The sequence below is a fragment of the Hemicordylus capensis genome, chromosome 1 (genome assembly GCF_027244095.1).
Source record: "Hemicordylus capensis ecotype Gifberg chromosome 1, rHemCap1.1.pri, whole genome shotgun sequence".
Taxonomy (NCBI): domain Eukaryota; kingdom Metazoa; phylum Chordata; class Lepidosauria; order Squamata; family Cordylidae; genus Hemicordylus; species Hemicordylus capensis.
This window is the reverse complement of record NC_069657.1, coordinates 239,130,286-239,142,980: the sequence shown is the minus strand read 5'-3', so window position 1 is coordinate 239,142,980 and position 12,695 is coordinate 239,130,286. Positions and strand designations below refer to the sequence as shown.

The 12,695-nt window shown below is 45.1% G+C and overlaps 2 protein-coding genes across 3 annotated transcripts in view; one reads left to right on the top strand and one right to left on the bottom strand.

Annotated features, from left to right (window-relative positions):
• Positions 1–12,695, bottom strand: part of LOC128340228 (uncharacterized) — a 48,835-nt gene that overhangs the window by 17,844 nt on the left and 18,296 nt on the right. The gene's annotated exons all lie outside the window — the stretch shown is intronic.
• On the top strand, positions 8,633–12,295 carry LOC128333511 (uncharacterized). The gene is made up of 7 exons (XM_053269034.1): positions 8,633–8,887; positions 9,120–9,281; positions 9,511–9,675; positions 9,891–10,018; positions 10,861–10,992; positions 11,434–11,513; positions 12,151–12,295. The coding sequence occupies exons 1-7, from the start codon at positions 8,662–8,664 to the stop codon at positions 12,293–12,295; spliced, it is 1,038 nt and encodes a 345-aa protein (XP_053125009.1). The 5' UTR covers positions 8,633–8,661.

Genomic DNA, 12,695 nt, shown 5'->3' with positions numbered 1-12,695 from the left:
AAGCAGCCCATGGCAGCCGAACCAATAGCCGACTCTGTCACGGAGCTGGCAAGGGATCAGGGGCCACACGGTGCCACGTGAGCGCACAGGGCATGATGGAGAGACCCCTGAGCCGGGAGGCTGCATTAGGCTCTCCGCCAGGGGTCTACTTGTGTTTTGCCACAGTGCAGAGTCATACCATGGCAACACACGACCAAAATACCCGGGTTAGCGGAGCGCTCGGTCCGCTAATCTGGGCTAAGAGGAGGGCTGCCTCATTGTATAAAACTGAAGAGGAATGTTCATGATCAATATTAGCAATACAGAGCTTCTAGTGTCAAAGTATTACCACATACCTATGTTCAGCTGAGGAATAATTATAAGAATCTCTTAACCAAGAAAGAAAACAGCAGAAAAAAACAGCTGGGAAATATTGATAGTGGCCACAATAAATAAGAACAGTAAAGTGTTGGCAAATGATCACAGCAACACTTACTGGTTATGACATAGCAAACGATTCCTGAAAATCACATGGGAACATTTCCCCCCACTTGTAATGGTTTTGCAAGAGAATTAAAAGTAAAGTGTGCCGTCCAGCCGGTTCCCTATTCAGAATGTTAAATCAGAGTTCCCCACTGAAGGGTTGCCTGAGTAGAAACCAGTCTCAGAGCTGGAGATATTCAATTTTATAGCACAGTTAAAATCTGAGAAGGCTCCAGGTCAATTCCTTCTGAATTGTTCAAATCTAATGTTCACTGGTGAGTAAAACCTCTCACTTCATTGTTCACCCATATTGATATTTTTGGCTGTATTCCCCAAAGCTGGCTTAAAACACTTTATAAAAAAGTTGATCTAGCAAGAACCAATCAGCCTACTTTCCTTTCACTGTCTCTTCATCTGGACTAAATTTGGTGCAAATCAAGGTCCACAAGTTCGATCTCTTGTGCCTCAAATGTTCATATGTCCACTATCTTGGATTGGAGTGGATGTCATAACTACGAACTGCACCATTGAGGTGTCCCTGTGTGTCATTCACTACAGCTGTTCCAAATTTGGATCAAATCGGCTAGACAGTCCTCAAGTTAGTGCACTTGCGCCTCAAAAGTTTATGCATCTGCCATCTTGGGTTGGGTTGGGTGATATCACAACAAACTACCCAGTCAACCAGATAGCCGTTGAGGTGTCTCTATGTGTCACTCACTGCAACTGTACCTAATTAGGCTTAAATTGGTTAGACAGCCCACAAATTAGTCCGCTTGCACCTAAGAAGTTCATGTGGCCACCATCTTGAATTGGAGTGGATGACATCATCACACACCACACCATTTATTATTTATTTGTTTATTCAATTTCTATACCATTTGGAAAGCCCTATGTGTCTCTACATCTGTAGCAAATTTGGTTCAAATTGGTTAAGCGGTTCACAAGTTAGCTCACTTGAGTCTCAAAGCTTTATGCTTCCACCATCATGAGTCAGAGTGGATGGCATCATCACAAACTACTTCACTGAGGTGTCCCTATGTATCACTCACTACAACTGTACGTAATTTGGTTCCGATCAGTTAGAAAGTACACAAAATTAGCCCACTTGAACCTCAGGTGTTCATGTGTCCACCATCTTGGATTGGGGTAGATGACATCATCACAAACTAGCCATTGAGGTGTCCCTATGTGTCCCTACAGCTGCAGCAAATTTGGTTCAAATCAGTTAAGCGGTCCACAAGTTAGCCCTCTTCGGCCTTAAAAGTTTATGCGTTTGCCATCTTAAATCGGCTTTGATGACATGATCACAAGCTTTGCCATCAAGGTGTCTGTGTGCGTCACTCACTGCAAACATACCCAATTTGGTTCAAATAGGTTAGGCAGTCCACAAATTAGCGCACTTGTGCCTCAGATGTTCATGTGGCCGCCATCTTGAATTAAAGTGAATGACATCACACACACCACACCATTAGGACATGCCTATGTGTCGCTACAGCTGTAGTAAATTTGGTTCGAATCGGTTAAGTGGTTCACAAGTTAGCCCACTTGAGCCTAAAAGTTAGTCCGTCTGCCATCTTGGATCAGCATGGATGACATCATCACAAAGAATGCCATTGAGGTTTTCTTATATGTCACTCACTGCAACTGTACCTAATTTGGTCTAAATTGGTTAGACAGTCCACAAATTAGACCACTTGCTCCTCAGATGTTCACGTGGCTGCCATCTTTAATAATAATAATAATAATAATAATAATAATAATAATAATAATAATAATAATAATAAAGCATATTTTAAAGAAGAAACAATGCTATTCTGGGGAAAATTATGGGACAATCCAATAGATTATAATAAAAAAGCAGACTGGATGAAAGAGGTCAAAAAATGTAACCAACAAATGCAAGATCTAACAATAACCAGAATTAATAAGTGAAAGAGCAAAGATAATTAAAAATTGGAGTGCTCCAGGCGACGATGAACTGCATGGCTTTTGGCTTAAACACCTAACAAGCCTTCATAAACAACTATCAAAACAGTTCAATCACATTTTGCAAGGAGGTGATATTGAACAACGGCTAACAACTGGGAAAACTCCCCTCATAATGAAAGACCCAGCAAAAGGTGCATTTCCAAGTAATTATAGACCGATAACCTGTCTGCCAACCATGTTCAAATTATTAACTGGAATAATAGCAGATGAAGTGATGCAACACTTATTAACTAACAAACAGCTTCCAGTTGAACAGAAAGGAAATTGCCCAAACACCAGAGGCACAAAAGACCAGCTGCTGATTGACAAAATGATTTTAGAAAATTGCAAGAGAAGAAAAACCAATCTAAGTGTTGCATGGATTGACTACAAGAAAGCCTTCGATTCATTGCCTCACACATGGATACTAAAATGTTTAGAAACAACTGGGGTCAGCAAAAACATTCAGATATTTATATAAAAAAGCAATGAGCATGTGGAGTGCACAGTTAACAATCAATGGTGAGACACTTGGACAGGTTAACATTAGAAGAGGCATTTTCCAAGGGGACTCACTATCCTCTCTGTTGTTTGTAATCGCCATGACCCCACTTTCACAAATACTCAACAAAACAGGCCTCGGATACCAAACATCTAAAACATCCAGTCAAATCAACCATCTGCTGTACATGGACGATCTGAAGTTGTATGGAAAGTTCCAGTCAGAAATCGAATCACTGCTAAACACTGTCCGTATATTCAGTAGCGATATAGCAATAGAGTTTGGACTAGACAAGTGTGCTGCATTAATAATGAACAGAGGGAAAATAAGAAAAACAGAAGGAATAGAACTGCCCAATGGAAGCAAGATCAAGAACCTGGAAGAGAAAGAACATTACAAATACTTGGGCATTCTCCAGGCTGATAACATCGCACACACTGAAGTGAAAATAAAAATTGGAAGTGAATACATCAGGAGAGTTAGAAAAATCCTCAAGTCCAAACTCAATGGCGGGAACACCATACAAGCCATAAACACCTGGGTTATACCTGTTATCAGATACACTGCAGGAATAATAGACTGGACCCAGGCAGAGCGAGAGATGCTAGAGCGTAAGACCAGGAAAATCATGACCATCAATCATGCTCTTGCTCTGCACCCCCGCAATGATGTCGATAGGCTATACCTCCCTCGCAGCTCAGGTGGAAGAGGAATGCTGCAAGTCCATCAAACAGTAGAGGAGGAGAAAAGAGGCCTTGAAGAATATATCAAGGGCAGTGAAAAAGATGCACTTCAAATGGTCAATAATGCGAAACTATTCAACACCAATGAAACAAAGCAGGCCTACAAGAAAGAACAAGTCAAGAACCAAGCAGAAAAATGTTGAAATAAGTCCCTGCATGGCCAATATTTGCACAATATAAGTGGAAAATCAGACATCACCAAGACCTGGCAATGCCTTAAGAATGGCAACTTGAAGAAAGAAACAGACGGTTTAATACTGGCTGCACAAGAACAGGCACTAAGAACAAATGCAATAAGAGCAAAAGTCAAAACATCAACCACAAACAGCAAGTGCCACCTTTGTAAAGAAGCAGATGAAACCGTGGACCACCTAATCAGCTGTTGTAAAAAGATCACACAGACTGACTACAAGCAAAGGCATGACAAAGTAGCAGGGATGATATACTGGAACATCTGCAAAAAATACAAGCTACCTGTAGCCAAAAATGGGTGGGACCATCAAATTGAAAAAGTTGTAGAAAATGGAAGATGTAAAAATATTATGGGACTTCCGACTACAAACAGACAAACATCTGCCACACAATACACCAGATATAACTGTAGTCGAGAAGAAAGAAAAACAAGTCAAAATAATCGACATAGCAATACCAGGAGATAGCAGAATAGAAGAAAAAGAAATAGAAAAAATCACCAAATACAAAGATCTACAAATTGAAATTGAAAGGCTATGGCAGAAGAAGACCAAAATAATCCCAGTAGTAATTGGCACCTAGGTGCAATTCCAAAACAACTTGAAGAGCACCTCAATACCATAGGGGCCACAGAAATCACCATCAGCCAATTACAAAAAGCAACTTTACTGGGAACGGCCTATATTCTGCGACGATATGTATAATAATATCAGCAACAACATTGATAATAAAATTCAGCCATCCCAGGTCCTTAGGAAGGACTCGATGTCTGGATAAAACAAGCCAGTCAATAACACCTGTCTGACTGTGTAAAGAACAACAACAACAAACATATTTATACCCTGCTCGGCTTGCAGCACACTAGCAATAGTAATAGCAATAGCACTTACATTTATATACCGCTCTATAGCTGGAAGCTCTCTAAGCGGTTTACAATGATTTAGCATATTGCCCCCCAACATTCTGGAAGGATGTTGACCTCGGAAGGATGAGTCAACCTTGAGCCCCTGGTCAGGATCGAACTTGTAACCTTCTGGTTACAGGGCGGCAGTTTTACCACTGCGCCACCAGGGGCTCTACTACTTGGGGCAGCTCATAACTACTTATCTACTGATCTGTTCCCCTAAGACAGTTGTAATTAGGGATGTGCTACATTTTAAAATGACATAGGAACATAGGAAACTGCCATATACTGAATCAGACCATTGGTCTATCTAGCTCAGTATTGTCTTCACAGACTGGCAGTGGCTTCTCCAAGGTTGCAGGCAGGAATCTCTCTCAGTTCTATTTTGGAGAAGCCAGGGAGGGAACTTGAAACCTTCTGCTCTTTCCAGAGCGGCTTCATCCCCCGAGGGGAATATCTTGCAGTGCTCACACATCAAGTCTTCCAGCTAAATATGTGATGTAGTTTTATGTTGTTTGCCATCTGAAATGACAGAAAAATTAGTGACATGCCATTTTATGTGGTGCTGTTTGAAAAGCTGCTTCACTTTCACCCACAGAACACCACCCTGATCAGAGTGAAAGACCAAATCATGCGTGTGACCTGCAATGTGCGTTGGTCTCGAGACCACCTGAGATAGGCCCATAATCGTCATAGCTGCTATGAACTCCTGAGCCTGGACAAATTGGTCCCGAAATGAACATTGAAGTTGCCCAGCACCACAAGCCTAGGCGACTCCAATACCAAACCCGAATTGGAGTGGATGACATCATTCATTCTTTCATTCATTCATCCGATTTCTATACCGGCCTTCCAAAAATGGCTCAGGGAGGTTTGCACTGAGAAATAACAAACAAATAAGATGGAACCCTGTCCCCGAAGGGCTCACAATCTAAAAAGCAACACAAGATAGACACCAGCAACAGTCACTGGAGGTACTGTGCTGGGGTGAATAGGGCCAGTTACTTTCCCCCTGCTAAATAAAGAGAATCACCACATTAAAATGTGCCTCTTTGCCAAGTTAGCAGGGGGATGCCATTTGGATGCCATTTGGAAATCCCTGTGTGTCTCAACAGCTGTAGCAAATTTGGTTCAAAGCGGTTAGGCGGTTCACAAGTTAGCCCACATGTGCCTAAAGGTTTAGGTGTCCGCCATCTTGGATTGGGGGGGATGACATCATCACAGACTATGCCGTTGGGGTGTTCCTATGTGTCCCTACAACTCTACCCAATCTGGTTCATATTGGTCCAGGCGTTGCAAAGTTGATGGGGGGCGGGAACACATGGATGGACAAACACACGGACGGACACACAGACACAGACACAGAATGCCGGGTGATCTCATAAGCCTACTGGAAAGTAGGCTAAAAAGGTTCTAAACTAGATCCTTAAAATTATAAACCTATAAGTCTCCTGTCAATAACTGGCAATCTGTTGGAGATTCAGTTCCGCATGGCATCAACCTTTTGCACCAGTAACCCTAATGACAACTAGGCATTGGGAGTAGAGATAGTCAGTCAGGGTCTCCTACTCTTTCCCGATGATCTCTGCCGCTATGACCCCTCAGTTGATTGAATGTACTCAGAAACTTCCTGGGAGTGACTTCCTCCTTCTCCACAGAATGCTTCTAGCTTGCTCGCTCAGCACCATGTTTCTATAGGTCTCTCACTGACCAACATGTAGCCAGAACCTAGACATAGGTTCATTTCATTGTAAGTCATTTCCTCCAACACAAACTCTATGCCATATATCTTAATTAAAAATTAGTTGAGGGGTGAAGTGAATAACATCTTTAGTACTGAACAAACTGCATTCTGAAGGGGCCACTCCACTTTAGATCATGCTACTGAAAGTTTCTGGAATGTAGGGGGTTGCCCACAACCCATATTAGCATGCTGGTGTCTACCTTATTTTCCTGTTTAAATTATGAGCCCTTTGGGGACAGGAAACCATCTTAATTTTTTTAAAAAATTCTGTGTAAACCGCTTTGAGAACTTGTGTTGAAAAGTGGTATATAAGTAGTAGCAGCAGCAGCAGCACAATTGAACTTGCTTGTGTGAGTTGGGGGCTCAAGTACTTTTATTTCAGGCATCCAGCCTGCCTGGAACTGCCGGTGGTAGCAGAGAAAACCCTTCTTGGAGGAATCTGGGGGTGTAAAGGCTTGGAAAGTAACATTTCTCACATTGCTGTTGATGGTGTTTCAGTTGTGTTTATTTCTAGATTGTAGACAGGGAGCCATTTTCTCAATTATTTTGCTATGTAAACTTTTTTGTGCTCAAGTTAATTCTCAACTCTCGGTGGAGAAGGAAAGCTATTACCATGTTACATTCAAAAGAGGGTTGCACAATGCTGCATATAGCTTGAATCTGCTATAAGCAGCACTAATCATATGACCCAGAGGGAAGGCAAAACAAAGCAATGCCATGCAAATAGGTGTTGTGGCCTTGTCAGTCCATTAGCACTACTTTGAAATGCCAACTTAGAATTGTGGGTAGGCCAGTTAGCCAGGGCCGGTGCCAGACTATTTGCGACCCCTCTGAGGTCTGCATTCTGCGCCCCTCTGAGTTCTGCGCCCTAATCGGCTCCCCAGTTGGCCTGATGGTAACACCGGCCCTGCAGTTAGCACTGAGGAGTGACTTTTAATAATTGGACAATCTGGGCAGGAGACCAAAGCTGCCACCAAAAATAAAGAAAGAGGGTTTTCTGATTCCTTCTCATTCTTTTTCTCTAGTCATAAGTCTAAAGTATTTTGGTTATTATGGCTATGGACAGAGGCGCTCTTACCCCTGGACTTCCGGGCTGAAGTCCAGGGCCTCCAGTCCCCTTGGGGGTCCCCAAATCCTTTTTAGTCTGTCCCAGGTGGTGTGGTCACGTTAAAAATGTGTGTGAAATAGTGTTTGTGTGTGTGAGAGGAGCCTTCAAAAACCTTTAGGTCTATGCTCCAAAATTCCCTGGGTGCCCCTCTGATTATGGAACCGGTTGTCCAAGAGCCACTGAAAACATATCTAGAAAATCAGAAGTAATTTCAGAGGCTCAACATAGATTAAAAGCCACTCAGAGAAATGTCACAATGGAACTCAGGAGGAACAATGGTCCATTGGGACATGACCTCACTTGTTACAACTCCCCTTTGCTCACTCATCGGTCACATGAGCAGAGGTGCTATCTGGGAGCAGAAGCATATGCTTTTCTCTGCTCTGTTATAGTGTTGTATATTGACATATACAACATATATAGTTGTATTATATTATTATTATATTACATATATCGTTGTATATATGTTGTATATACAACATATATAGTTGTATATAGAGAGAGTATAACATATTGACAAAAAGAGATAGAAAGAAAGCGTGCATACGTGCATCTGTGTTTGTGCTTAGGCTTTCTTTTAGTGAGAGAAACAAAGGGAGCAAGATGTAAGTAGGATTTCATAGAGGTTTCTACTTTCTGATTCTATCATTCTTATTGTGATTACAGGAGAGCCTTGGGGCTTCCTCCTCTCTATCTAAGGCAAGCATCTTTTTAATAGAGGTTGTCCTCAGGGCATGCTCTAATGCTTCAATAAACCTGTATCTTCATGAGTCCAGGTGCTGGACCATTCATTTGACCCTTTTAAGCAAAGGCTAGTGCCACCTACTGGCTGGACATATTAGAGCAACATTTCCAAACAGGTGGCCCAAGCTCAGTCTAGGGGCAAAGAGCAGGAGGACCCTGCAAGCCCCACCTCTCATCTTCTTTCCACTCGGTTCTAGGCTGCAAAGGCTGCGGACCCTCCTACGTAACCGGAGGCCCAAGTCTGGTCCACCAGAAGGAAGCAGCAAGAGAAAAGAAGAGGGTGCCACAGTTCCCATGGCTGATCATCCCAAGAGCTGGCACTTCATTGCCTGCTGCAGAAAACCAAAAGAGCAACAGGAACCTGAGCAGCAGGGGGGGGTTGGCATCAGCACTCCACCAGCCCCTCCCAGAGCAAAATGGTATCATCTCTGCAGGAGGAGGGAGGCTGTCGCTCTCAAGAATGGGAGGGATGCACACAAAGACAGGCAAAGCTCCAGAGGACTTGAAAACCTGTCTGGAGGTAAGGAGATGCTCAGGATTGAGGGGGCAGGGTGGATTTAGGGGTTAAGAATCTTAGAAACTGAGGCCAATAGGTGAGGCTGGGAGGCAGAGCAGGTTCCCAGGTCGCTATACTCTTCCTAAACAAAGAGGGATCCAGTGAGAAGAAACTGGGTCCTTTTTGGAGGAAGGACACAGATGGGTGCATTAATATGTCTCCACATTCTTCATGTTCTTTCCCCCATATTCATCAGTGAGCGGTATGCACTGCTCCCTCGACTCCTCAGACCAGTCCCAGCTGCAGAACCTAGAACTGGTTGAGGAGGTCATGGTGGACCGCTCAACACAGACGGTCTGGGAAGACCAAAGTGAAACTGAGAGGCAAAGCTCCAGAGCAGATTGGAACCAGTCTGGAGGTGAGGAGATGCTCAGGATTTGGGGGGATTTAGGGGTTGGGAATGGAGAATCTTAGAAATTGAGGCCAATAGGTGAGGCTGGGAGGCAAAGCAGGTTCCCAGGTCGCTATACTCTTCCTAAACAATAGGAACCAGTGAGAAGAAACTGGGTCCTTTTTGGAAGAAGGACACAGATGGGTGCATTAATATGTCTCCACATTCTTCATGTTCTTTCGCCCATATTCATCAGTGAGCAGTATGCACTGCTCCCTCGTCTCAGACCAATCCCAGCTGGAGGACCATAAACTGGATGAGGAGCTAACCGTGGGCAGCCCAAAAGAGCGGGTCTCCAGATGGGAAAACATGGGCTACATGGACAGCCAAAGCTCCAGAGCAGTTTGGAACCAGTCTGGAGGTGAGGAGATGCTCAGGAATTGGGGGGATTTAGGGGTTGAGAATCTTAGAAATTGAGGCCAATAGGTGAGGCTGGGAGGCAGAGCAGGTTCCAAGGTAGCTATACTCTTCCTAAACAAAGAGGGTTTCAGTGAGAAGAAACTGGGTCCTTTTTGGAAGAAGGACACAGATGGGTGTATTAATATGTCTGCACATTCTTCCTGTTCTTTCCCCCAGATTCAGTGGTCAGCAGCATGTACTGCTCCCTTTTCTCCTCCAGCTCCTACCACTCTGAGGTGGAGGACTGGAAAGTGGATGAGGATCTCATGGAAATCATCCACCGGCATATGGAGGACAGAGAGGAGGTACAAAACCCCACATCCCAGGTGCTTCCTCCACAGGTTGCTTCCATGTTCTGGACCTTTACCTTTCCAATGGCTTTTCTGCCATCAGATGGAAGGGAGGGGGGTGGGCACGAACGGTGGTTCCACATGACATGTCATATAGGACTGTCACGGTGATATTCCCTGTGAAAATCAGCAATGCCTCTCCCGACCGTCATGATCTTACTGCATGATGAGATTCAGAATTAAGCCCCATTCAGCACCTGCTCCTTTATTCCATTTCTGCCTCCTCAGTCCTCACTCCTTTCTTTCCAAGTGGCTTCTGCAACTTGGGCTGATTCAGAGGCACACAAGTGAACAGGAAACAACTGAGACAAGGGGCAGAAGCCTATTTAAGGATTTCCTTTAAGGGACGGAAGTCCTGGGAAGCCTCCAGAGTGCCGTGCCTGGATATTCTGGCTCTGCCCTTGCATTTTAACTCCCAAATTGCACCACAAAGAGGGTGTGGAAAAAGACAAGAGGGCATCATTGGAAATACTGGAAAGTGCTGGGTTGCCCTGCCCTCCGTGTCATCTGGATCCCCTGAAAACACTGAATGGAGGAAATGTGTGCCTCTGGGGGGAAATGACTGGAGCAGAAGCAGCCACGGAGCCCAGAACAGTTTCCATAGTAGCCTACAGGATCCCACCCCTTTTGATTCCATCCCCTTTTCAGTTCTGCCATCTCTCTGTGCACTAGCAGAATGCTATGCAGGGTGGGAAAGTCCTCAATTCCTCTCTCATTCAGAGCCACCGCGGGATGGGTGCTGGACTCTATCAGAATGTCCTCTCTTACCTAACTGCTTGACTCTCTTGCAACTTCAGAGAGCCAGCAATCAGGATGAGGATGTCCATTTCCTCGCGGTCCTCTGTGCTTGCTGCAAGGCTGCATATAAGAGCGGCCAGGAGAGTCTGGATCTCCCCTACAGCAAAGGACAACTGATAAAAGCAATCGTGGTGAGTGAGAAAGAGGACCAGAAATCGAGTGAAAAGATGGAAGTTAAATAAGGGGTGGGACTGGGAGGTCAACACATTTGTGTAATCAATATAGATTCCGCCTTTTAACACCAAACTGCTCCCAGGGCAGCTCACAAGCTTATCTTGAGAAGGTTCTGTAAAAGAAAGGCTTGCGGATTTGCTAGAGAGTAGGACAATGCAGCCTTTTGGAACAGGACCACTAAGTCCACTTAAAAACAGCCACAAGACTGCGGAGTAATTATAATTCCCACTCAAGGGAGTTAAGTGGTCGATGAAGATAAAGACAAGTGCTTTGGAAGGAAGGTTGGAAGGTTGGATGGGGTTGGAAGGAAAGCTCAAGAGTGGGCTGAAATAACCCCTACTAGGAAGCATCATGAATTGATGCTTCTCTGCTCTGTTTTGGCCCTTGGTCTTTCTCAGGTGGTGATGGAGAAGTCCCCTGTGCAGTCTGGGCCTACCATTCTCCTGCTTTATGCCATGGCTGCCGTCTCCTGCCTCAGGTATCTTTTCTGGGAGAAGGGGGATCTCTCTTCACAATAAGCCAAGAAGACTGGCAAAAGGGGTGCAGTGAAAGGGGCGAGTGAGGGGAGAAAACCTTCAGACCTGCTCAAAAGCCCCAGAGCAGTTAAAATAAAGGGGAGAGACACGGGCAGAAAAGGAAACGGAAATTGCCTATAAAAAAGAAGGGGTCTTCCCTTTGGCCCACAACACTATCAGTACAAGTGGCTGGGAAAAGAACGGGGATGTATTGGCTCTGTGATGGCCCCAGCGGAGTATTGATTCCTCTGGAAGCTGCTGAAAATAAAATATTTTTTAATGCTGGACATACAGTAATTTGGGCTAAGCCAGAATGCGAAGCCATAATTCGGGAGGGAACAGAGTCGTGTCTGAACTGGCCCGATAGCCTGCAACGACTTTGGGGTAAATCCAGCTGATATGTGGACTCACGCTCTCTATTCTGGAGGAGATTCGAACTAAAAGCCATGTGTGTAAAAGCTCCAGGTAGGACTTGGGGGGGAGCAAGGTGTGGCAGCAATTTGCGCCTCATCTCAGGCTCCCAAATGCCTTGGGCTGCACCTGAGGATGACAGCCTCTCCCCCACCCTGCATAACTTATCTTTCCCCTCTACCCTGCCAGCAAAATCAAGCCTCCAACTGACCCAGAGCTAGAGTCTGCGATCCTGCACTTCGCTGTTCGCGGGGTCATAGAGGTGCAAGCAGGACATGTCCACAAACAGGTACATTCTTATGGAATTCATCAAACACACCTCCTGGAGCCATGATTGCTAATTCCCTGAGATACCTTCTATCTTCAGGGGTGCAGTGGGCAAACAAAGCAGAGGAGGTGATTCACGGGTGCTGACACAGTCTCTTTCCACCTCCTTCATTGCATGGCTTGTGGGCCGCTGGTGGCCTCGACTTTCCTGTCCTCACCCCCGGCTGACAAGGCCCATGCTCCCCCATGCCTTCTGCTGTGCCTTCTGAGTAGCAGCGAGAGACGGGAAAGACAGGAAGGTGCCTGGAGAGCCCCCTCAGTGTGCACACTCCCCGCTCGCCACTGGGTCACATGCTGCTAGGGGTGGGGGCACTGGACCAATCACAGGCCTGTGGCAGAAGGCAGAAGGAGATGTGGAAGTGGCAGAAGAATGGGCGAGTGCTGGCAGCCTCTGCCGCATAACCAGT

Coding starts and splice junctions, on each gene's coding strand:
- LOC128333511 (XM_053269034.1), top strand. CDS start 8,662: ATGGCTGATCATCCCAAGAGCTGGCACTTCATTGCCTGCTGCAGAAAA. Junction 9,282..9,510: donor AGATTGGAACCAGTCTGGAG/GTGAGGAGATGC, acceptor CATATTCATCAG/TGAGCAGTATGCACTGCTCC. Junction 10,993..11,433: donor AACTGATAAAAGCAATCGTG/GTGAGTGAGAAA, acceptor GGTCTTTCTCAG/GTGGTGATGGAGAAGTCCCC.